The 27364-nt window shown below is 40.7% G+C and overlaps 1 protein-coding gene across 1 annotated transcript; it reads right to left on the bottom strand.

The window, feature by feature from the left end:
• Nucleotides 1–724: 724 nt before the first annotated feature.
• LOC143486107 (LHFPL tetraspan subfamily member 3 protein-like) lies at nucleotides 725–27001 on the bottom strand. Its single transcript, XM_076985957.1, has 4 exons — nucleotides 25624–27001; nucleotides 4147–4383; nucleotides 2086–2113; nucleotides 725–1932 (listed from the first exon to the last, which is right to left on the bottom strand). Exons 1-3 carry the CDS (start codon nucleotides 26048–26050, stop codon nucleotides 2097–2099), a joined length of 681 nt encoding a protein of 226 aa, XP_076842072.1. The 5' UTR covers nucleotides 26051–27001; the 3' UTR covers nucleotides 725–1932; nucleotides 2086–2096.
• Nucleotides 27002–27364: the final 363 nt, after the last annotated feature.

The following is a 27364-nucleotide window of genomic DNA, read 5'->3' as shown; positions in this document are numbered from 1 at the left end:
TGTTTTGTGGAGTGACAAATCACACTTACCTACCTGACAAGTCTGGGTTTGATGAATACCAGAACATGACCTGCTTGACTGCATTGTGCCAATTATAAGGTTTGGTGGAACAGGGATAATGCTGTGGGATTGTTCTTCATGGGTCGGCTAAGGCCCATAAGTTCCAGTGAAGGTTTAGAGACATTTTGGACTTTGTGAACAGTTTGTGGGATGTTATTTTCTGTTCTAACATGGTTGGGTTGGGGGATGGTTCTGATTTATGCTCATGGATTGTAATGTTCCTGAATCAGGTGGTTATTTTTGTGTTCAGTTAATGAATCCTTTATCTTCATTTCAAAATGTCCAGTGTACTGGACATTTTGTATCTCCTAATATGGTTATAGAAACTAACAATACCAGACTCTATACGTATGTTAAAACACCTGGTTAGGCTTCTATTGACGTAATTGATATAAGTTCAGGATCAGTTTCTCAGACATAGTTTACCATATTTGTCTAGACACAAAACATGGTCCAAATGTTATTTACCATTGACAGTTATTTGGCCCAGGTCATGGAAACGAACCCATATATTTTATTTAACACTAGGAACACTACTCCAGGTTGCTGGACCAAAGAAGAGAAAGTGATTCATATGTTAAAGCAGCTATATATATATGATCATTGTAGATACCCAGTCACACAAACTCACACACACACACAAGACGATGGAGGCCAGTTTGAATGAGAATACAGAGTGAAAACCTTTATTGAGCTGCATGACCTTTTCTCTCCTCTAATAAGAATAATACTGTTGAGCATATCTATGATTTATGTACAGTGGTGTATCAGGGCTTGCCCAACAATAACAGATAAAATGATTTTCAGTTTGTCTGTTAATCCTCCTTACATAAAAGGAAAGACTCATTTGTTCAGTTAGTCTATGCTAGTACCTACAATCACAAAGCTGACACTCTACATTCATGACTTTTCCCTTGGACTGGATGGCTTATATTTACATCTAAAAAGCTTTCTTTGATCATGTATGTAATGATGTGTGCGGCACAAAATAGTCTTCCTGAAATGCCATAACTTGCACCTTTTTATGACTCTGTAATCACCATAAATATCACCACACTTACCAAAATAAATATAAACCTTGCTATAAGCAAGGTAAGGATGATCTGAGAGCAACTACCCCCAATAAAACATATTCTCCTTTTCACAGTGAAATAGGATTGCAATGACATATACTATGTATATTTTTAATAGGAATCAATTCTTCTCTTTTATATGTGCAAAATGACGATAGTGTACTTACATAGTCTTCAACAGAAGTGTAATGGGCACAAATCACAAACCTGCGAGTACTTGCTAGTATTGGCTGAGATGGGTCACTTTAATACATTTAAAATGCTAATTGGATAAATATGATAATCATTTATTAAATCGGGATTGTCAGAAGCTTGAATCTAGAGGATTGCTACTTAAGTTCTACACAACAAAAGATGAAACATAAAGAAAAACAACACTGAAAAAGTGTGCATTGGCTTTAAAGTTGTTTTATGGTTAATCTTATGAAGTAACTTTTTGATGTCACAGTGTTCACATGGTGATCTAAGTAGGTGGTAATCAAGTAACTGCGAGAAGTGTCCAGTGTAGTAGATGGCCTGCACACAGACACGGAGTGGGTTTTTATACTTCAGAATGTGATCACAGCTGTAGTGTATGCATGTGTGCACACTGGTCTGCGTCATAACTTACATCCTGTTCTAATGGAACTGATGAACAAGGGTCTGTAATGGACTGATAGATACATTGTCTTCTAGGTGCAATGGTCATATGGTTGAGGTGATGAAAAACAGCTCATAAGTCTGCAGGCATTCAATCTTCTCTCTCCATCAGAGTTGGCTAAGATGGCTTGAGAAGCAATGTACAGTCCGTCAGACTATCCTACAGAGGAAAGAAAGACAAGACATATTTGCTAGTTATGGTTATGCCTACTTTTAATCTTATATTGAATATATCACTGTAAAACAGGTAGCATAAAATAGCACAATAACTCATTGTATTACATCAGTGTGAATAAATTATTTGACTGCTTACCTTTTACATTCTTAGGCATTTCCACCCTCTGTGAAAGAAAGAAAGATGATAAAATGACCAGGGCATATTGAAACTTGGATTGTACTGTCTTTCCTTTCATGTGACAAAGGTGCTATATAAACATAAGGAGATCCAAAATGATATTCTGAAACAAATGTGTGCACCGGGCACACTGCATCCTTAGTGCCATTATGGGAATGCCACTGCCACCCAGGAAAACTCTGAGACAGTTAAAAACAAAGCCCCCATTAAGGCTTAGCAATGTGAGCAATGTGGAGAAAACATCCAAACAGCACAAAGAAGGGCAGAAAAAGCATGTGAAGAAAAGATATTTAATGGAGGTGTGAGGGACGGCGGGGTCAAAGTGCAGGAAAAACTACGTTCACAGCTCAGAGCCTTTGCTTAAATATGCTTCTAGCTAACCTAACCAGCTCATTCAGTCTACTTGTAAACTTAGGCTAAGCTACATCTAATGTTAATATCCTATCACACACTTAATCTGGCTAATTCACACCATGCATCCAGTCCTTCCAGCTACTGACTTTGGCATTATCACACTTGAGGCAAAATTGTCAAATATTAAACAGTGTTTATTGTTGTTATCAAATATGTATCGATGGCAACTGACCGCAAACTCATTTATTTTTGAGAAATAAATTGACATGCTTAAGTGAGGGCTAATAGACTAACTCATGGAGGCTAAATGTTACAATGTAATATAATAATGGTCTGAATATATACATTATTCTTATAATACATCATAATAACATCTGCAAATTACTGATTATTGCTTAGAATGATTTGCCTATTCATTTTTCAGTCATTTGCATTTTTAATAATTTTCCTTCATTTTTATCACTTCATTTTATGCTAAAGGACTAATTCTGGTTGTTCAGCTTGCTTTGTGAAGAATCTCTTTTAACTTCTTTAACTGTTTTCAGTTATATTATCACTAGTACCAAGAGATATCTTTATTCTGTGTTTACTAACCCACACCCCCTGCTATGTGTGTCTTATTTATTCTCCAGCAACGTGACAACTATATAAATAAGCAGCCTTTAGCAGTTTAATGCTTCAGTGAATAGCCACAAGCTATAATTAGAGCGAGCTTGCAGGTGTATTCACTCTGTTCTCATTCCATTCTCTCTCTCCTGTTACGTCTAACAGCTTTGCTGATCCTATCTGATTCCAGTTATAGTGCAGATACACATTAATCTCACTGTTAAAGGGCAATACCTTTTTTTAAGAATTCAATGAACCAACAGTGTTAATCTATTTTGAGACAACAACCCATTCTAAGCCAATGTGAGATGACGTCTGATGAGTAGTGTGTTCTGAGACAGTATTCTGCACCTGTCTTGATTTTGGGACTGATCTGTGATCAGCCCTGCTGATAACTGACCACAGATCACCAGTTGTTTTCTTTTCACTCCATTCTGTTTTCATGATGGTACAAGTTACACATCACATAATATGTCATGCTGTGTTCATCCACTAACATCATTCGTTTTTCACATTCTGATGATCAGTGTGTGATTTGTAGGCGCTTGTCCCACACTTGGACACTTAATTGCAATATATGTAAAATGTACGAATATATTGTAGGAAAGAGAAGCATGTACAGTAGTACTGTCATGAGGGTTATTCTGACATAATGCACATCGTCTGCCCCTTAGCTCTCTGAGGTTTAATGTATACACCAGAGACACAGAGTACAGAAGGAAACACTTTATTTAGACCTCAGTGATGAAGGCCAAGGCTGAAGCTTGAGTGTATGAATGTATCGATTTATTTTTAGAATTTGGTGTATGTGGAATATGTGGTAGTCATGGCCTGGTGGTTAGTGAACTGGTCTTGTGACCGGAGGGTTGTGGGTTTGATTCCCAGACCTGAGGCCATGACTGAGGTGCCCCTGAGCAAGGCCCTTAGCCCTCAATTGCTCACTTGTATAAAAATGAGATAAAAATATAAATCGCTCTGAATAAGGGCATCTGCCAAATGCCATAAAATGTAAATGAATATATACAGTTGAATTCTGTAACATGTTGGTAGGAGTCTTACCCTTGCTCTCAGCCAGAAGCTTCTCAGCCATTAAGCCATCCTGCCTGTTGCCCAGCACAAAAGCCAGGAACGAGAGGATGAATGCATCCAGGATGCCCATGATGGCCAGGATGTAGGCCCAGCGCACAGAGCAGGCCCCTAGGGTGTATTTACCAGTCTCCTCCCCACACAGGCGCTTCACTTCATCTGAGTCCCAGCCATCAGGGTAGATCATGCATCCCAGCACCAGACATACACCTGAATCACAAATGAGAGAAGGAACAAAGTAAATGAGGCCAAAGAAAGAAAGACAGGAGAATAGAAAAGGCAGGAGACATTAGCAGAAACCGAGGTGTATCAACGCAGTGGTTGTCCATCACCTCCATTTTGGTCTTTGTTCTGAGGCAACACTAAACTTTCTCAAAATCGATTTGCTTTCAAGCTACTTGTCTTCAAGGCACCTGTGAGAATTACTCACAATAACCTCAAACACCAAACACAGCCACATATAGCCAAGGGATAGATATGAAGAACTAATACACATCAATCAGTCAATTTGTCAATCAGTCAGCCAGCCAGCCAGCCAACCGGTGATACTTTTGGACAGGTGGGACAACAAAAGATGGTCAAGTTGACCTGTTAAAATGTAAAAGAATCACAGTTCTTCTAAACATACACTCTGGTAGTAATAGATTATTTGGTGTAACTTTCTGATATAATTTCCTTTCATTTGAAGAGAAATATAAGATAGCATTATGAATATTCATGCAGGTCACCAGTCCACCACACACACAGACAATTTAGAGTTATCAATTAACCTACCATGCATGTCTTTGGACTGTGGGAGGAAACCAGAGTACCCAGAGAAAACCCACGCAGGCACAGGGAGAACATGCAAACTCCACACAGAGCAGCCCAGACCGAGAATCAAACCCAGACCGCCTTGCTGTGAGGTGACAGTACTAACCACCACACCACAATTAGGGATGCACCGATACACATATTTTCATTTCCGATCCGATTCCGATAACTAAATTTGGATATCTGCCGATACCGATACTATTCCGATACCTCTGGTAACAGTCTTGTTCTTTCAAATTATACCAGCCACTTGATGATGGACCAAAGTATACTGGCACAGGAAGCACTTAAGTAGAAGTTGCACTAAACCTAAAAAAATAGCCCTTACATTTATGAGGACATACATTATCATCATCATTACTGTTAACAAACTACACGCAAGCAGGATTTCAAGTTGGCCTTCAATATTTATTCACCTCAGCAACCTATAATGGGTAAAACATTATCTTAACAAAACAAACAAATGAAGTGCAGCAGCACTATCTGAGATAACATAACAGTGACCAACTACTTTCACTTAAACATTAGCAGGTTCTTTTTGAGGAAGATTAGCATTTCTGCCCGCTCTGCTGTCAGACGATTTCTCTTTTCATCCACGATATTGGATGCTGTGCTGAAAAGTCTTTCGCTTTCCACACTGGTTGCTGGGGCACTCAGGAACTTTGTGGCAACTGCAGCAAGGAGGGGAAACCGAGCATGGTGGTTTGCCCAGTACTGAAAAGGGCTGTCTGCCTCACCTATAGTTGGTTCCTTTAAGAACATCTGCATTTGTGTGACCACAGCCTGGGTACCTCCTGCAGGTTCATCATGCTCCTCCAAAATTTTGTCATATAGACTGCTGAAGCTGCTTTTCGTTGAGCCTGGAGGAACACCAGTGCTTGGTCCAGCTTCCATGCAAGCAATCTTCTTAGCTGGCTCAGCCACCGTTGTCCCAGCTTCATCAGTGAGTGTTTGCTCCACCTTCTCCAGCTCTTGAATCAGGAGAGCCTTCCCCCTCCTGGCAGCTTCTCCACTTGTAAAGAATCTGACAGACACACACACAAGAAGAAACATTGAGTACAATTTATACAGCTGACAGGCACACACACACACACACACACACACACACACACACACATCCCCCTTATCCAATTATTTTTAGTTTACATAAAGTTAATGTCATTAAGAAATATTCACGTTATAATTAGGAATAGGTTAACCCTTGATTCAGCAGGATTTAATTTTGATTAAATTGTTACAAAAATAACCCACCTGTCCTTGTATCGAGCGTCCACTAAAGTGGCAACAGCATAGAGTGGCTGACTTTCGATGTCGCTGAAACGCCGGTTGACAGCTTGGAGGAGCGTGCTTTTCATTGTTTTGATGCCGCTGTCGGTACTGGTGTTCTCTGTGAGCAGGCGTTGTAAAATTGTGACGGCTGGAATTACTTCGGCTGCACTGGAGGTCGCCGAGCTGATTTTCCTGGTTAACTCCTCGAAGGGCTCCAGCACAGCCGCTGTTTTTTCAAGCAAAGCCCAGTCGTTGGCTGACAGTGTTGCTGGTAAGTTGTGGTCGGCAGCATAGGCACAGAGGGCTCGTTTCTCTTTCAGGATGCTCTTGATCATATAGAAGGAACTATTCCATCTAGTTTGCACATCTTGAACCAGGCGAGAAGGGCTCGTCGTTGTTCCCGCACCTTGCATTTCACGCTGCAGGTCTTCCAAACGAGACTGTGCAAGTTGTGAATGCTTGAAGTGTGCTACGATCTTTCTGCTGTTTGCTAAGGCATCGCTAACGCTGCGCTGTGATATTAGCCCCTCGTTCACAACGAGCTGCAGCGAATGAGCAAAACAGCCGAGGTTAGAAACTGACATGTCTTGCATCGCAGCCTTCATGTTACTCGCGTTGTCCCGTATAATGACATGCACCTTTGCTAGTGATATCCCCCAGTGATTTAGCATTTCTGTAATGGATGCTGCGATTGTTGCACGGTTGTGGGAGCCTCTGCACTTTTTAACTTGGAGCACGGCACAACAGAGCCCGTATGTGTCGCGGTCAATCCAGTGCGCTGTAAGACTGATCAGTGACATCGGGCAGACATCTGACGTCCAAATGTCTGTGGTAAAACTCAGATTTGGGACTCCCTTTAACTTGTCGGCTAACTTGGTTGACACTTGGTTGTAAAGTTCAGGTAGCGCAGTCTCTGACAAATATCTCCTCGATGGTAAACTATATCTTGGCTGCAAGTATTCGATCAGGCTGCGAAAGCCTTCATTTTCGACAACTGATAATGGTTGGTCATCGAGTACGATGAAGTTCAGTACCTTCTCAGTGATCTCTTTCGCTTTCACATTGTCTGGTGAGAGTTTACCTTGTCTTTCGAATGACTGCAGAAGTGACTCCTGACGGCTAGTCTGTGCTTTCAGCCCCTTCGTGGCTAAGAACTCATCGTGCTCTTTAGGGTGGTGCTTCTGCAGATGTTTTATTAGGTTCGTAGTATTGTATGTTGCAACGGAGCGTCCACCTCTGGGTACAACAGCTTTGCAAACATTACACTTTGCTGTATCGCTTTGTGGTGAATCAAGTAAATAGTACTTCCACACAGCAGACATCTTGAGACGAAATGACTGTTCGCACTAACTACCCAACTAGAGCCCGTATGCTGAACGTTCGACTGCTAGCTTGTGTGGATCGGAAATCTTAACAGGGTGGATCGGAAATTTCCGATACGTGAATTACGTTGATATCGGAACCCGATACCGATACTGGATCGGATCGGCCCCATCCCTAACCACAATGCTGCCTTTCTTTATGAATATGTAATTCAGTAAAAACATTTATCTTGAAACATATACTCTAATTTCTTGAGTCCTGAGTTTTCGCTTCTCTGCCACTACCTGAGGAGACATTTTAAGATAGAAAGTGAAAATAGAACTCAGTGACGGAATGGCCCCCAAAATAATTTACATTAACAATGAAGCACACTAATCTTTTTTCCACTTCTCAAAAACACTCTCCCTTATCAGTTCTGCCTCCAGGCATGTAGATTATCTTTCCATTTTAGGGTTCTTCGATCAACAGTCCAAAAAATGTCTAGCTTGTAGTGTAAAACATGCAATGCATTTTATAAAGATTATTCTACTTCACATTCCTTCAATGTTTTTTTTTGAGTAATATATATCTATGTTCCTACTCTCCCCTTCACTTTTTATCTTGTTCTGTAAAACGTTTTCAACATTTTCCGGCTACTTCTACCTTTATTTTCACTCTCTGTCTTGCTCATTGGTAGAGGTGTAAAATGTTTTTGAATGTCCACATTGACAGATAAGGCTAGCACGATTATAAATGTGCAATTCGTCAGTTCTTGGTCATATACTTGGAGTGTGAAACAGAGGAGTGGGGTGGGGGAAAGGAAGAAACACAATCATGACAACTTCTCACATATTAATTATGTAGTATAGTGCAAATTACAGCAGCTAAAATGTATGTTTATTTAACATAATTTGAGATTATGAACACTATAAATGGTATTTTAAACATAATACTGATGTGAGGGTAAACTGGAAAAACGGCCACTTTAGTAGACATAACCATCTAGTAGTGTGTTGGACCTTCTTTGGCCTTTAGAGTCGCTGAAATTCACCATGGCATAGATTCCACTAGGTACTTAAATCATTGTGCAGGAATCTTGGCTCATGAGGACAGGATTTCTTCCTGCAGTTGATGTAAGAAATGCTCCCAGAGGTGCTCCATAAGATTAAGATCTGGGGCCTCATGTAGGGCTGAACGATTAATTGCATTTGCGATAATCTCGCGATATTTTAAAACGCGATTCTCTAATCGCAAAGGCTGCGATTTAAACTGGTCACGTGACTTGGGAGCGAGCCGAGCCGAGGACGAACGGAGCAAACCCGAGCAGGAGGCAGGGAGATGGAGAAGTGAAGTTAACACAGCGCACTTTAACTTGTTGCACAATGGCTTCAGGCTCGACAGAAGCTGACACAACTGAAAGTCTAATACCAAAGAGGGGCAGCACATCAGTTGTGTGAAATTACTTTGGCTTTTAAAAAGATGCTGCTCAACGTCAGGTACTGTGTAAAACGTGCCTTGCTACTGTCGCTACGACGCGAGGAAACACTACAAACCTTCTTCAGCATTAAAAAAAAACACCACAAAGCCTCGTATGATATTTGTAAGGCTAAAATGCCAACGACCAGTGCTGCATCTTCAAATACGCAAAAGTGTTTCTCCGCGCTTATACAGCTTTAGTATGCGGTGAGCAGCGAAATACCGTAAAATCACGCATATAGGCGCAATAAGATTTAAAGCACGGATGAATCGCAAAAGCGCGCATAGCTTGACCGCGGTCCAGCAGACAGGGTTCACTGACCTAACCGTTTGAAAGTGTAACTCCTTATGGATTTAATTCGAAGCGGCACGCTGAAATAACTCGGGCAGTAACGGAGTTCATAGTGAAAGACATGATGTCTGTTCATGTAGTGAACAAGCCCGGCTTCATCCATCCATCCATCCATCCATCCATTATCTGAACCGCTTAATCCCGCTAGTCGGGGTCACGGGGGGGCTGGAGCCAATCCCAGCATCTCCGGGCGAAGGCAGGGTACACCATGGGCAGGTCGCCAGTCCACCACATGGCCAACACACACGCACGCACACCTACGGGCAATTTAGAGTGATCAATCAACCTAACACGCATGTCTTTGGACTGTGGGAGGAAACCGGAGTACCCGGAGGAAACCCACGCAGGCACAGGGAGAACATGCAAACTCCACACAGAGCAGCCCAGACCAAGAATTGAACCCAGACCGCCTTGCTGTGAGGCGACAGTGCTAACCAGCCCGGCTTCATGGCTTTGTTAAACACACTGGATATGCGCTACCAAATGCCCTCACGCACATATTTTAGCCATATTGCTATACCTGCAGGGTTGCCAACTCTCACGCATTGAGCGTCTTAGACTAAAAAGTTACTAGTTCGCTCTGGCGCCAACCACAGGCGATCGATCGATCACGATATAATAATAATACTTAAATTTAGTCCATTTTACCCCCCCCCATAACAAATTACGTTCGCCACCCACTCCAGGTTCAAGTCTCACTCCAAGCGATCTTGAAAAGTTGCCAACCCTGAATCTGAGCTGTATAAAAAATGCTGAAACAGAGTTTCCTGAAAACAGTGGGAAAATATTGCGATTTTAAATCGCAATCGCAATTTATAGATAAAAAATTGCAATTACATTATTTTCCAAAATCGTTCAGCCCTAGCCTCATGTACAATGACTTGCGTGGATTACTTACTAAAAATTGGCGTATGTACAAATCCAGAAAATGTATCAAACTGTGCGTACGCCGCACACGTTGACACGCCCCCCTATAAATATGCAAATTCATTTAAATTTGCCCTGCACCGGAGAAGTTTGCTCTCTGATCTATCACAAACCATGTCTAAACGGGGAAAAAAGAGGAACTTCACCGAATGTGAAAGTAGAGACGCTCCTGAATGAGGTAGAGGTGCGGAAAAATGTTTGTTTGGCACGTTGTGGCATTACGGCAAAGCGCAAAAGGTCTGAGTGGGATAGCGTGTGTGAAGCTTTAAATGTTGTGGGGTCAGAATAATGCACACTGGCAGAATAATATAATGCACCTAAAAATATCAGTGATGCGCTCACTAGCATCAGCGACTCAATAAAAGAGTTGGTTAAAATTTGCGCTGCGCATTAATTTGTCCTGACTCTGGGTCCACTGGTTGCTCCACCACCTCTAACAATGGCACGGCATACCTGTGCGCAACATTGTGCAGGACCCCACATGCCAGCGCCACCGGCTTTTCAGCTGCCCAATCGCCCTCTCCACGACTGACTGGGTGTGAGAATGGAGAGAATTGTATCTCCGCTCCCGGTCAGTCTGTGGATTACAAAGGGTCATCAGCCACGTCTTGAGCACGTAGCTGCTGTTTCCTAAGTACTTTAACAATTATCCATGTTTAAAACGAATTATTCTAAGCTGGAAATGTCAAATGCTTTTATTTAAATGCTTACATTTTGTTGCCTACCAAGTAGCCACCCGTCACACACTCTGCTAGCTTGTAATCTTATCCCAACCATGCAGTTTGTAAGGATGAACTAATCATTGGGTTGATCCAGGCCAACGTGCCACTACATTAGTAAGTTTTTACATCACAGATTATTTGCATGTTTATGGAATTAAAGTGCTTTCTATTCACATAAGCAAATTCCTCCACAAATGGTGCCTTCATAGAAATGTGTGTGCAGTCGATCGCTCCGATTATATTAGGGTTGCATTATCGCTGCAAATTGCGCTTTAATGTTTGCCTGGTCAACCGCTTCTTAATGGGAACTTTATATAACTAGCTGACATGCAGATGATCCCATCCAAAACAGCTGGCATGGCCCGGCTCAAAGATGACTGGGACATCCCCGACCGGTCTGCCAGTTTGCTTTGAAACGAGCCAGTTGCCAGGAAGCCGAGCGTTGTTGCTGGCAATGCGCAACTCCTCGCAGTGAAATTGTCTGATTAATTTACTATTTAATTTTCTGATTAATTTACTTTATTTTACCCAGTAAGGGCTTACTACAATGTGTGCGTGAAGGATATCTTAATAGTTGTAATTTCAATGCATCACCTCTAAGTGTCGCTAATTGACGAAAACACATTAGAAACATGCGTACGCCAGAGGTGAAGGTGTCGTAGGTTTACGCACTTTCTCACGTTCAAATCACATTTCGTACATCTGACCGTTTGCGTGAAACATAGCGTACACAATGTTTTTGTGCGTATGCACCGTTCGTACATGAGGCCCCTGGGGACTGTGAAGGCCAGGGAAGCAAGGAAAATTGTTTTCATGCTCGTAAAACGAATCCATGACTATACAACCCTTGTTGCATGGTGCATTGTCTTGCTGAATCTTTCTGCCAGAGGGTAAACAGCTGCCATGAAGTGATGAACTTGGTCAGCCACAAAGCCCTACTGTCCAAACATCCATACACAAGTATCAGAGGAACCAGGGTGTGTCAAGAAAACATTCCCCACACCACTACTCCACCTCCACCAGCCTGGACCGTTGATACCTGACAGGAAGGGCTTATCAATTCATGCTGTGCACACCAAATTTGACCCTCCGATCATCATGGTTCCCCAGTCAATTGAAGTCCTTGCAAAGATTTGATTATCTATTCTATTTGACTCTATTCTATTTCATTCTGTTCTGTTGGAATGGATCTGAACAACCCCCCAAGCAGCAAAGCAGTCTAATCCTTATAACACACAGAACAGCACCTGTACTTTAACACAACATTGTCAATCTACACTTCAGCAAGCCACATGTGACATAACGTAGCTTAATTCATCTTAAGTAGAAGCAACACTTTAAAGGAGAAAGTGATGTCTAAACAAATTAAAGCCTTGGACTTGAATGTGCTGTTTCTCTTTTTAGTCTCTCTACATATCTCCACAGGCTATCTGACCACATCCCTCAATTCTCACACTCATCTCAATACACTTGTACAGACAGAGAGAGAGAGAGAGAGAGAGAGAGAGAGAGAGAGAGAGAGAGAGAGAGAGAGAGAGAGAGAGAGAGAGAGAGAAAGACAGACAGAGAGACAGAGAGAGACAGAGAGAGAGACAGAGCGCAAGCACCTTTTGCTCCATGTTCACAGCAAGAAGTTTTTATGGAACATACGCCATGAGACTGGACAGCCATATGCTGAGGCTAAGAATACATGCTTCTAATACCACCACGAAATCTATTCTTAGGGCCCCACATAGTCAGAGCCGGGAAGATACAGTATTTTGGGTACTTTGAGATTTAAGAACCTATTTAGATTTTTAGAATTCCACGTGCAATCGTGACATATTTAACAGTCATCAACACAGAGACCTCTACGATATCAAAAATGAAAGTGCTTTTCTATACAAATTTCAAACAAAAAAACACATTTGAAATGACATCTTTAACTCTTTAAATTGCTATCAGAGTTGCACATCCCAGCACTGGAAATGTTGGCCATTATTCTTGGCAAAACCGTTTTATGCTGTATAAGGGTGGATAGGAACTTTCTGTGAACAAATTACCGGCACTTTTATTTCACAGATGATCAGTTGGATTGAAGTCTAACTCATGACAAACCATTGTTCTTTGGCTGAGGGCACTGCAGTGTAGCTTTTCTTGTATGTTTCTGGTCTTTGTCCTAGTCCCAGCACTCCTGCATATTACAGCAGGTTTCTCTTTTTTCTGTACTTTACTCCACCAATTTGCAATCTGTCTGAGTTGTACAGGACCTGCTCAAGGGATGCCCTGCCAAAGCAGGACACAGGCACCACTGTCCGTCAATTTTGAAATGATGCAATGTAGTCTTAGGTTTCTGGCACCAACATATTATATTTAGCACTGTCTAAAAAGTCTAAAAACTGTCAAAAAATGTCTAAAAAGTTTGATTTCACTAGATCATAGAATTTTTCTCATGTATCTTTGGACATGTTCTCCTGAGATCTAATATATATATTTTTTATATAAGAGCCTGAACATGCTATTGTCTGGTGGACCAGTTCTTCCTTCTCTCTCATGGAGTATTGACAGAGAAGGAAGAACGAATGTATTGTACTCTAATTTAATTAGAGTTGCTGTTTTAGAGTTGCTGTCTCATTGTCACGGAACAACTCTGGACCCCTCCTTTTGGGCGTGTTCATGTCGTTTGTGTCTGGTTATGTCTGTATATGTATTTCAGTGGGTGAACCTTGTTGAGGACGATAGACCTTGAATATTGCTTGTTTCTGTCCATGGTCTGACTGGTGTTAAGAACCTTATGTGCTTATAATGTTCCTTAGCCTTCATATTGCTGCATGTCTATGGAAACACCAAAACACAGATGAATCTCCACTCGAAAATAAGTGTCTCGGAAATTACATTTCACCCCGTTGTCTTTCAATCTCTTCTTTTGAATTTCATGCTATTACAGCATATTTCTCCACTAAAAAGAAGTCATGCTCTGTAGTCATCAAACTAAAGAGGCAAATTTGAATCATCAGCATGTGATCCACGCAAGCTCTTCAGTACTGTTTTCTCTTCTTAATCCTCCCCATCCTCCTATCTCGTCTCTTACTCCTAGGATTTCATCACCTTCTTTGAGGAGAAGGTTGCCTCAATCTGCCAGTCCTTTTCCTCTGTTCCCTCTCTTCCCACCAGTCTTCATACCCCTACATCCAACTCTGTGCCATGGTTTTCTCCTTACTCCTCAGACAAAATCCTTCAACTCTTGGCATCCAGCAATCCACCTGCATGACCACTGGATCACATTCCTACCTGTCTAATCCACGCAACTTAGAGAGATCTGCTTCCAGTCATCTTTGCCATCATCAACAACTCCTTATAATCTGGACATGTAGCTACAGCGACAGCTCCAATATAAGCAAATAAAGATTGGTATCACTCCTCTCTTTCATCTCAAATATTCTTGAATGAGCTGTCTACAATCAATTATATGTTTTCCTCACACATAACCAGCTCCATGATCCCAATCAATCTGGATACTAACAGGCAGATTCAACAGAAACAGCCCTCATAGCAGTGACAGAAAAAACATTCTGCCAAACTGTCATCTGTCTTGACTCTTCTGGATCTCTTGGCAGACATTGACACAGTAAACCTCAAAATCATCCCCTCTCTTCTGGAGGGCTGGTCCTATCAGGTAACATGGAGAAGATCCACATTCCTTCCATGTAGACTCTCCACTAGTGTCCCTCAGGGCTCAGTGCTAGGCCACCTACTCTCTGTGTATTTGCTCTCTTGGTGATATTTCTTCCGATGGCTTCTCCTACCACTGCTATGCTGATGACACTCCATGAATTCTGAAAATTCACCTTCTGAAACTCAGGTTTCTAGCCATATCTCAGCTTACTTGACTGACATTGCTTCATGGATGACAGCCCACCACCTGAAGCTCAACCCCATCAAAACTGAGCTTCTGTACATCCTGGGAATGGCCAATCCTCAACGTGACCTTACAGTTTCTTTTGAGAACTCCCTGGCATCACAGTCTGAAACTGCTTGCAACCTGGGCATAACTTTGGACAACCAATTGTCATTCTGAACTAATTTTTCAAACCTGACACTGTCTTGCAAATTTCTCCTTTGTAACATAAGAAGGATTTGGCACTTTTTCTCACAAAAAGGTGACTGTGCAATGTCATCATCTCAAAGCCAAACTACTGCAACTCAGTAGACTCTTCTTCTATGGGCCTTCAGACCTGCATAGCTAGTCTTCAGTCTTCTGAAGTACATCCATGTCACTTCACTGCTGCCCTTCCTTCACTGGCTTCCACTAGCTCCCCGCATCAGATTTAAAAACCTGATGGTTGCCTACAAAGCCAAAAATGGAACAGCCTCCTTCCTACATGATGACAATGGTCAAAGCCCAATCCATACCCCAAGTACTTCGACCCTCAAGTAAGACTTGGTTTGAAACACCATACTTCAAATCCTGGCTCATAGACGGTGGAATGAACTTCCACTGAGTCCCTTGGAGTTTTCAAACATGGACTGAAGACTTACATATATGTGCAATATTTAAATGACCATTGATCCTGCAGCTATGTTGAGTAAGTGAAACTACTACTACTACTAAACTACTTACTGTCTGAAATTGTTTATTATTGCACTTATTGTTGTCTGATATAGAGGTTATGTTTATTTTGCACTTCTGTGTATCATAATTGATTCCTGTATTTCAGTTTTCTAGTTCAGTTGTATCTTGAACTGTAACCTGCTCTACTGACTAGGATAAATTTTATAAGTAGATGGCAAAGCACTTTTGAACTTTTGTAAGTGCTTCTTTATGAGTTATTTGCTAAATCCAGTCAGTTTTATACTACCTCCACTCCTTTCCTTAACAAGTGTTATGTCTTCCTATCTGTCATCTTATAAATGCAAGCCATCCTTCAGGATCTTTTCCTACAGACCTCAGAACCTCAGTCATATCTCCCATTATTAAATAAACTGTTCTATATCCAGAACTCCTTGATAATCATAAGCCTAAGTATCAGTCTCCTATTTCTAGCCAAATTGTTAGAAAAGGCTGTAGCCTCTCAACCTGTTTTTCGTAATTATTCAGGACCTCTTTCAACCTTTCCACTCTGGCTTTTATACTATGCATAGCATTGAGACAGCTGTGTCACATGCCCTCAACGATCTCTTTGTCTCCACTGACTCAGGCACCCGCAGTATTCTTCTGAATTTAGGTGCTACATTTGACACAATTAACCATAACATAATTATCACCATTTCTCAGTCATTGGAATTGCTAACACTGTACTTGCTGGTTTACTTCTTATATTTCTAATAGATTACACTAGTCCCCTTGGTGAATATAATTATTACATTGATACTATTACTCAAGGAGTGCCCTAGGGTTCAGTCCTTGGCCCTCTCTTATCTATATGTTACCCTTTGTCAAATTATTCCCAGCCATGGGCTACACTGTTATGCTGATGACCCACAGACATAAATTAGCATGATAGCTATGACAACCCTGTTATCCCTGCTCAAAAGCATTCAAGATCTTAAACAGTACAGAACCTGGATGTACTGTTTGACTCCTCATTTTCCTTTGAACCTCACATGAAGTGACTGATTAAAAATGCCTTCTTCCACCTCCATAATATTGCTAGATGTAGGCCCATGCTCACCAAGCAAGATGCTGAAACTCTGATTCATGCTTTCATCACGCCCCATCTTGATTATTGCAATTCTCTCTTCATTGTCATCCCAAACAAAACCATCCACCCACTTAAATATGTCCAAAATTCAGCTGCCAGAATATTTCTACATACTAGAAATTTTATCCACATCACTCCAATTATTCATGTTACAATTGCTCCCTGTCCCAAAACACACATTCTCCTCCAGCTCACATATACATCTCTGCAGTCTTGCAACTCCCTATTTAGCTGAACATTTTACACCCAAACTGCCCTCCTCATACACTTAGGTCCTTTAATGTTGGTCTTCTCTCCATCCCTAAATTTAGACTGGTCTTTGCAAAGGGAAGACCTTCCAGTGTCATGGCCATGAAACGTGGAGCTATCACAATCTTTCTGATCGAGTTATTCATTTTCATCCATTAAAACAACTTATATCGTACCTTATTCTCAACATTATCATCACCATCCTCCTGTAGTTGAGTTGTTTTCCCCTCTTCCTGTGTTGTTGTAAAGTAACATTGAGTACAATCTGACCACATGGAAATGGTAAAATAGCAACAAAAAACTCTATTCATGTTCTTATGTGTAATACAAAAGTAACAAAACATAGTATATATACTATACCATAGTATGTATATATATATATATATATATATATATATATATATATATATATATATATATATATATATATATATATATATATATATCAGTAGCGAACCGTGACCATTAAACCTGGGCCCGCTACACCCCCCCTCTTATTAGGAGAGGTTTATTTCCTCTCCTAATAAACTGCACTAAAGAATAAAGAAAAAACCGACAGTATAGCTTTAGAAACGCATGTAGTGCGTTCAAATAACATTTGTACTAGATAACTTGTTAAGCAAAATAAGTTTCCAAACAAAATAAGGTTTCACAGCTCCGTGGTTCTCGCAAGCGGAATATGTAAATGAGGACGTCAAAGGGCCGAATCGAAACTAGCTAGCGGCGGTAGGGTAACGACAGCTAGCGTCGCCACAGCGGGCGGAAATTATCATACAGTTAAGCCCGCCCACTAAGAGGGAAGATATGATTGGTCAATTTTACTGTCATTTGAAACTGGTATTGCGTTGAATTATAACTGCCAGGCCCTCTGTAAACGAACAGCGGGCATCACAGTCCTGATAGGGGGAGACACAGGCGCTTCCACTTAACCCCTCACCTTCCAACACAGATTGAATAGACACGGTTGAATATTTTATTTGCTTATATTTTTGTAATTGTTTAGATGTCGATTGTAAAACTGTAAGTAGATAAAATAAAATTGGATAATTATATATATAATGTTTTAAGAATATTTTAGGCCCTCTGAGAGGGCGTAGAGGGCCCTGACGGTTCCCCACTGATATATATATATATATATATACACACACACACACACACACACACACACACACATATATATATATATGGGATATATATATATATATATATATATATATATATATATATATATATATATATATATATATATATATATTAGGGGTGGGCATATATTAATTTCTTTAATCTAGATTAATCTCACTGAAATCTTGAAATTAATCTAGATTAAAATGGCTAATTCAAAATATGCGTGCTGTCATGTTGAGGTCCCCGACCCCTCCTTTTGGGCGTGTGTTTACGTCGTCTGCGTCTACTCGTCTGCGTCTGTGGATCTCCGTGGGTGCGGTTATGTCCTGTGATAATCCGTCTCACCTGTGGCTCGTCTCGTCATCACGTGGGGTTTATGTGGTTTGCCTATTTAATGTGCGTTCGCACAGTGTCTTGTGCTCGTCATTGTTGGAGTTGTTCATGTTTATTGTGAACACGTTGTATGTGCGCTGTCTGCGTTGTTATTTGTATTAAAAGTAACGTCTGCAAAAACGGAGAAAGAGATTTCTGTCTCGTCCTTCCTCGTGCTGCCGGACGTCACAGAACGATGAGCCTTATCAAGAGACAGAATGCCAGGCTACGCCACCTGGGCAAAGAAGGGCCGGAGACCCAGTAGGCACCACCATGGCTCTTCCCCTGCACAGCATTGCAAAGCCCCAGTGACCACCGATGAGATGCGGCAGGATCCTGTGGTTGCAATTCTGCTGCGTCAGGCTGAAGCAGAGTCACTGGCGGAGCAGTTGCACCAAGACGCGCAACAAATTTGGAGAGGGAGACACCTCGCTCCCAACACCGACTCCTCGCTTCTGGCGGTAGGCTTACTGGAGCTCTGCTCGACGGAGAAGACCCCCGAGAGCGAGTTCGGGGAGGAGGAGTCAGAGGAGGAGACTGAAGAGGAGGAGAGTTCCCCTCAGTCCGTGTACTCGGCCCCCACAGAATACTACGTTGAGGGCGAGGAGGAAGAGGAGAGCCCTCCCCCATCCATGTGCTCCGCTCCCACCGTAGATGATGGTGAGGAGGAGGAGGAGGAATACCCTCCGTCCGTGTGCTCCGCTCCCACCGTGGATTACGGTGAGGAGGAGGAAGAGGAAGTTATGCCCTTACATATATATATATATAGAGAGAGAGAGAGAGAGAGAGAGAGAGAGAGAGAGAGAGAGAGAGAGAGAGAGAGAGAGAGAGAGAGAGGATAGTGGCCAAGTATCCACACCAAAAGAGATGCTATTTCCACTTAATAGGCATAAATAATATGACAATACTCATAATTCACTGTATACACAACACAAGGTGAAGTTTACAACTAAGAGGTATGACACAATGGTCACTTTCTAAAATATCCCCTAATGCTGAACTGTAAGCTGAAAGACCACTAACCACTCTGCATTATTTGGGTAGTATAGAATGATCCCTGAATGTTTAGAATAAAACTTCAAATTCAAAATCAGTACAGCAGACCAATAATATTGCTCAAGGGGCGTTCATGTGATTATCTAGGACTGTTTGTGATGCCCTCGTCATCTTGATGTAATGTTCCAGAAGACTGTTATATGAGTCAGAGAACTCCCAAACTCTCTGTGGCTATTTGACTATTTGACCCATTTCCATTCTCAAATGTAGTCGTTGGCATATGACCTTCTTTACAAGTGTTTTATATCTGATTTTACTCATTTATCATACTTGAATCTGAAATACCTATGGCTTAATTGTTAACTCATCCTCTAGTCTAGATGTTGTTGACACTTGCCTGCTAGCATCATGTTCATATCACCTCATGCTTCTCATTTTAATACTTTGTTTTATATATAAAATATATATCAAAACACAGTAATCTGAGCAAACATAAATAAAATCTGCCTGTCCCACCAAGGAAAACTGAAGTGAAATTCCAGTCCAACCATTGCTTAAAACGTGATGACTGATTATGCTTCAAGTCTGTTAACACTCATTCATGTTTCCTTCCCAGATCATTGCAATTATACAATCACCAGCCCCTTAATTAAAACATCACTTTGCAGTCTGTAGTTAATCTGTTGCCACTGTTGAGAGTAATGTGCCACTATGTTACCAAAATTAACATGATACTGAAGTCTGCTTTTCCACTTAACAGGTTTTATTCTAGTAATCATAATACAAAAAGTTATGGTTATACTTAAAATTCCACCATTGCACTAATGTTTTACATTGAGCACAATGATAATAACATTAATTATATCTATATCAAAACAAATTTTATCCATACAGATTGAACCTTCCTTTTTATGTAATTAGTGTAAAATGTGTTTGGTCTGACAACAAGCAATGCCAGGCTACAATCCCAGTTTTATTACTGAAACTTTTATTATATTATTTTAAAATATATTTTAGTGTAAAGTCTGAAACAATGTTCCATTGTTATTAATTCAGTGAACAAATACAGTAAATTAATAGCTATAAATCTCACATCTAGAGTGACATTATATGTTCAGTTAATTCGTTCTTCCATAATAATGTACTGACAGGACATCTGCTTGTCCTCTTTATATTTTTCAGTTGATACAGATATTTATGAGCTTTAGAACATGAGGCAGAAGTACTCAATACTGACATATACAGGTACAAGTACCTTGTATCATGTCAATTCAGTTACAAGAGTAATAAGACTATATGAGTTTTTTATAACTTAGTAAATGTGGATGGTACAAATACAGTGTGAAAGACTGCAAAATCCCCCTATATTTGACACATGACTGCAATGTGGGTTTTACTTTATGCCCATACTAAGCACTAGAGAGAAAACTGTAACAGTGGCTAGTGGTAAATATGGTTTACAGCCAAACAGACTGGAAATAGTAAAAAAGCCTGAAGAAATGGACTGACACTTATATTGTTTAGTCTGTGTACAACTGTACAATGCGTGTACGTAATGGATTACCACACAGTATGTAATGGCAGATTAAAAATGTCCAGACAGAATAAAACAGTAAATGTGTGTTGTGTGCATGTGTTTGTAATGTGTGTGTGTGTTGTGACACAGTGCATGTTGTTGCTGTATGTAATATCCTTCTTCTCTTTATTTAATTCACATAGCAATTTAAACAACTGTTTTTGTGTGCAGTCAGCCATTCTCTTTCACCCACCCACCCACCTACACACACACACACACACACACACACACACACACACACACACACACACACACACACACACACACACACACACACACACACACACACACACACACACACACACACACACACACACACACACACCAATCACGTTCCCTACATTCAAGTGTTTCTGTTCGCTCATAGCCCTGGGCTAGCCTTATGTGAAGTAGCCTCAGTTCACCTTTTGAATGAATTAGTTGCACAGAAAGAGTGTGAATAAGTGTAACGGAAAGGCTATAGAATCTATCATCTAGACCTACAAATGCTTTGATTCACACATTTTGATCCATGGGTAAGTCAATGTTAAGCCTTAAAGTGAATATGACATTAAAAACAAGCAATTTGAAATAAAATAAATTTTTACATCTAAGTGGCATTTATTCCAGTCTGGCCAGGAATACATCCTTGTGCCTCACCTGAGAAGATGATGCTGAATTGTATTGCTGTAATCCTTACAAACACATCATCTTTAGGTGTACATGAATTTACATGAACTACTCCAAGTATCGATATCTGAAAAAGTTTTGTTGGTCAATATATGTGTAACATTACACATTCCACAAAATGCAAAACTTATGCTTTGTCACGGTACAGTCCCTGACCCCTCTCCTCTGGTGTGCGTATGTGTAGTTTGCGTCTGGTTATGTCCATGTATATATTTCCTGTGGGTGCGGTGTTGTGTGTGTGTTTATTTGTCGCACCCGTCTTGTTATCGTAATGTGTCAAACTAGGGTTTTGTTATGTCCATCTACGTTCTGATCCCTGAACGTCTTTGTTAGAGTCTTGCTTGTGTGTGTGTGTGTTCTAAGTGTTTATGTGTTTTAAGTGCATAAAGCGCTACTACATTAATAAAGACACTGTTTGAAGCGTAAAGCGCTACTACATTAATAAAGACACTGTTTGAAGCGCTACTACATTAATAGACACTGGTTGAAGCGTAAAGCGCCACTTCTTTAATAAAGACACTGTTTGAAGCGTAAAGCGCTACTACATTAATAAAGACACTGTTTGAAGCGCTACATTAATAAATACACTGTTTGAAGCACTACTACATTAATAAAGACACTGGTTGAAGCGTAAAGCGCCACTACTTTAATAAAGACAGTTTGAAGCGTAAAGCGCTACTACATTAATAAAGACACAGTTTGAAGCGTAAAACGCTACTACATTAATAAAGACACTGTTTGAAGCGTAAAGCGCTACTACATTAATAAAGACACTGTTTGAAGCACTACTACATTAATAAAAACACAGTTTGAAGCGTAAAGCGCTACTACATTAATAAAGACACTGTTTAAGCACTACTATATTAATAAAGACACTGTTTGAAGCATATTTTGCCTCGCCATCCTGCTTACGCCTTGCATCACATTTATTACTTTGTATTAATTATCTTAACATACTCACCAATTTCTAGCTTTTTGGGACACCTGTTGTATATTTTTTGTGTCTGGTCACTACAAATGACTAAACACATATGTTAAACTTTTTACAAGCTATGTGGAGCTCTGGTGTCTGCACCATAAGTAATTTAGTAAAACACAAACCATTTACCAATTCTCATGTGTTGATCTTGATTCCTGCCCATCTGTGGTGTTTGCTTTTTTTTTTTTGCTTTTATACTGACCTTAGGTATAGTTTTAAAAGCTGAAATAAATATAATTATCCTGGTGACAATAGGATGCGTCATGTGGGGTAAAATGACACATACATTATGACATCAGAGTTTTTTAACATCTTGTCAAGTGAGGACCTTGCTAAACTGAACAGCAGTGAAGCTCTGCAGTATCTCTTGTGCTGCAGTAACAATGTGATGAAAACTTTAGCAATGTTTCTGCCCCTGTTTCTGGTCACTGTTAAAATCAGATTTGCTTTGATCAGATTTGCTCTAGGAATAAAGAAAGATATGCTGGAAAAACATAAAATATGGGAATTGGTAGGTATGGAAGTAAGATTAGTTAGCTAGAGTTAGGATTAGACTCAAAATAAACAGTCGTTCTAACATTGTTGTCATTTCATACACAACTTAATATTAGTTACTAAGTTGTTAGTCCTTAGGCTTTCTTGCTAAGTAACCTAAAGTAATTGGTAATTTTTGCCACTGAGTCTTAATATTGTAAGCTCTATTTTGTGTGGTTTAGTTTCTTCTCCAGTGTCTCCTCACTGACCAATTAGCATTCAGAATCAAAAATGCTACTGTCCTCCTGCCCACAACCCACTTGACGAGGGGGAAAAAGGAAATATACAGATTTTTTTGTTATTCAGTGTAATTCTACTTTCCAAAATTATAGGAAGGTCTTGGCCAGGTGATGGGGAAACTATTTTTAGTTTTTAGCCATTTAGCTCCAGTCACCTCTATTCATCCTGGTCTCGTAGCCCCTCCAGCATCTGACAAACCTGGAACACATTGTGGAGTGGCAGTTCTCCTCTCTGGAAATTCTCTGACATAATCACATTTGCAAGTCCTCAGTGTGTGTGACATTAGCTAGCTGGTTTTCATCATAAGGTCATAGCTAATGCATGGCACCAAACAATAGTGGAAATATGAATACAATGTACTACTACAACATCAGAAACACATTGTTAATATATTCCTTCTACTTTTGGATTAGGTTGTTTTTATTTTGTTCCATTCACTCAAACATGATTTGAGAGAATTGGACAGAGTGCTAAAAGGCTCTGCTCATGAATAAAATTAGCTATCAACCTGGCTACCAAGAATACCTGAGTGTGCTCTGCACGCTCTACATCAGTACTCTACTAAAAATGTAAATGTAAAATGTGGACAGCAGATCTATAATTGCTTATTTATTTGTTTCACAAAGCAAACACCCTAATACACTAGCTAAGCTAAACCTATCATCAAGTTTAGTCTTGACATCTTAACTCATCTCTGACAAATCCTGATAAATATACTATAGAATGACATCAGTGAGACAGGAATAGAGATGCAGGCAGACAGCAAAAGGGAGAACACAGGGAAAGAACAGACAAGTGAAAAAGACAGGTGGAGGGAGGACAGGATAAAGGGAGCCACTCAAGGGAACAGGCAGAGAGACAAGGAACACTCCCAAGTTAGGGTTCATGGCCAGGGCCTGGAACTTGCTAAATTCAACTCTGCAGAGGGAGTTGTAAAGGACAAAAAGCACATTGCTGGGTGTAACTCTTGCATTCCCCATGAAGACGAGACCTAGCTAGAACAGACTGTGCTTGGAATTTTAAATCTTCAGTAATAACTTTTAACAGAATCAGAAACAAAAATTAATGTGGAGTCTTGGTTCATAATGATGAGCACAAAATGGAAAATGTGCATTTGAAATTAAATTGTGCAATACATATGCTTTTCCTACCCTACATCATCTGCACCATCCCAATCACCAAACTGATACAAAAAAATAAAGAAATAAAGACTTGGGTCAGTTTGTCATGCCTCCTTAGAATACCATATAAACCTCTTACCTCCTCAAATGGAGAGATCTTCAGTATTGCAAGAAAGGTGATTTGTTAGGCTTTTAAAAAAGCTTTACATAAGGCAGAAATTCAAAAACTGTCTCAATAACTCTTAAATCAACCTAAAGCTCAGTAACTCACTTTACCAGTGCTTTTTTTCAAAGCAAGAAATTAAACTTGTTTAAGGAAAAGAAGAAATATACAGAACTCTATTCAATAAAAAACAGTCACCATGTCAAACCAAAATAGACTGAGCTAGTCAGTTGTCATAATATGCTATGTCATTTCACTCCACAATGTGTCATATCCTAATGTCACCAAAAATCAGTGCAGTTATGTCAACTTGACACCAACAGCGTTTGTTATAACTTACACTTGTCGGATAGAGATTTTACTGTTTAAGTCAGGTGACATGAGGCTTTAAGCAGGAGTCACGTAACCTCCAAAATCACGGCCTTCAGTTAAATTCACACAGTAAGTTGTTTTAGAAAAGTGCCTGTGCTGCAAGTTTCATTCGGAAAGATTGGCGTCTGATGTTTAAATGTCCAATAATCTACACCATAATCTCATACATTCGGGAATGTTGCTGTAATCACTTTCACTGTGTTCTGTCAGGTTTGAGAATATTGTTTTCCTACGCCACTGAAGTGAAAACCGAGTATTAGAGTATTGACTGCAAACCAGTTAACAAATCGTGCCGTTAGCATGTCACATAGATCCAAATGGTTAAATGTATCTATAGTACCCATCCGTCCACTCTTCAAAGAAACTAACGCTTGAGTGAGCATCACAACTATTATAATTCAGACATTAAAGCTCAGCTTTGTACTAAAGACATCGGCACACCATCTCTCTGAAGACGAGCAGGTACCCAGAAATCTGCCCGTTAATTAAGAAGCCAGCGGTGACTAACTTACCTGAGCCTAGTTGCATCCAGCCGCAAATTTTGTAAACGGTTAGAGTGCTACAGAAGAAGAAGAGAGCGAAACAGCCGATGGAGGAGAGTACGAGGACCATGGACGTGCCCACGAAGAAGGACGCGGCCTTGAACGCACCCGACGGGATGGACTCGAACTCGGCGAAGCTGCCTTGACAGAGGAAATCCCGGGACAGTCCGTTCCCGATGCAATAGTGGAAAAGACCAAAGTAACCCGCTTGCGGAGTGTCTATGCCGTCCCCGATCCAGTAAGGTTGAATAAAGCACACGACGTTGACGATGGCAAACAAAATGGTGAAAATGGCCCACAGGAGGCCGATAGCGCGAGAGTTTCTGATGTAGTTGGTCTGGTAGACCTTGGCGGCTTCAGAGGCGGGGAGCATCGCTGCTGGACATCCAGGTGCCATGCTCTATACGAAACAACTTGTAGGGATCCGGCTGTCTCGCGTCTCGATTTAGCCTGTTTTATTCTCTTAAGATATACTTATTATAATAGCGTACGGCTAGTAATGTTCGCGGTTCACAGACACGCCACACTAAGCACCTTATTGTAAAATGCGGTCTGTGTCCACCTTTCCTCCCATCGTTACTTTGCAATTAACGAGATAGAGTGGCCTGGCGTCTATCGATCGGCTGTAATTAGACTAAGGGAAAAAAGAAACAAACAAACGCAATTAAACCTCTTTCTATTGTCTATTGTAAAACTATTGTATTGTATTGCTTCAGCAGGTGCCACTCCGCAAGTCTTTATTTATTCCCTAATGGAAGTCTCGTCAACGCCTGTCGGCAGCAAAGTAGTTTCCGAACCGAATATATGAGGCCCGCAACGGTCTTCCGTTGGAAACGTAGGTATATGAGGACGTGGGTGAAGCGTCCCAATGTCTCTACCTCAGAATTAAACGGAAATCCGCGGAAATCATCCTCCCTCAGCCGTGCCGTGATTCCGTGTAGTCGAGCGAATCGAAACGAAGCAGGAAAGATGGTGATGGAACTACGACGCCGTCTCCGCCTATAACGACATCCTTTAATACCGACGTATAAATAAATACCTCTCCTTTTATGAAACGCAGGTGGCTGTCGCTCAAATCGGCGTCGTCGGTCTAATTCGGTGCCGTATTAAACGCGTTTAACACCTTTCCCCCTTTTCTGTATTTAAAACTAAAGAGGCAGGTGTGAGTACTTTACTAAAAGCGTCTCATGCCGATGCAAGCGCTGCGCTAGATGTCGGGCTGCAGCAGCAGAGCCCGTATGCGCACCCCAGCAGCGTTACAAAGGCTCCACAAAGTGACGGATGCTCGCAGTTTGTGAGGAAGACTCCATATACTTCGTCATTTATACGTTAGAACTGAAAGGCTCATGCGATAACGGCAATTCTGCAATACTGTTTTTAACCCATCACAGACGCAAAAACGTACTAATAAATAAACCTTTCAATAAGTAGGTGTCGCAGCCCATTATATTCCTATACATACAGCCTTCTGCGGCACAGAACGGCAGGTTGAACACACAGAGCAATGCAAATAATTCTTCAATATTTTGGGGGCACTGACTAAATCAAGATAACATAATCTCTGAAGTATGATTGAGAATGGAGACATTTCAAAATGTCTACAATGATTTGACCTTTTTATTTATTAAAGCGTGCATAAATAATAGGAAATCTGCTTAACACTGCTACATCATGACCCAATTTGTGAGGTTAACTATTAGGAATTTTTCCA

This window comes from Brachyhypopomus gauderio, chromosome 2 (assembly GCF_052324685.1).
Source record: "Brachyhypopomus gauderio isolate BG-103 chromosome 2, BGAUD_0.2, whole genome shotgun sequence".
In the NCBI taxonomy this organism is placed as follows: Eukaryota; Metazoa; Chordata; class Actinopteri; order Gymnotiformes; family Hypopomidae; genus Brachyhypopomus; species Brachyhypopomus gauderio.
Note: the sequence above shows the minus strand (reverse complement) of the source record. Positions and strands in the feature narration are given on the sequence as shown.

What these genes read in the sequence shown, in the direction of transcription:
- LOC143486107 (XM_076985957.1), bottom strand. Translation starts at nt 26,050, where the DNA reads ATGGCACCTGGATGTCCAGCAGCGATGCTCCCCGCCTCTGAAGCCGCC. An exon ending in CTGGATGCAACTAGGCTCAG is followed by an intron (nt 4,384 to 25,623) that starts GTAAGTTAGTCA and finishes TTTGTGATTCAG; the next exon opens with GTGTATGTCTGGTGCTGGGA.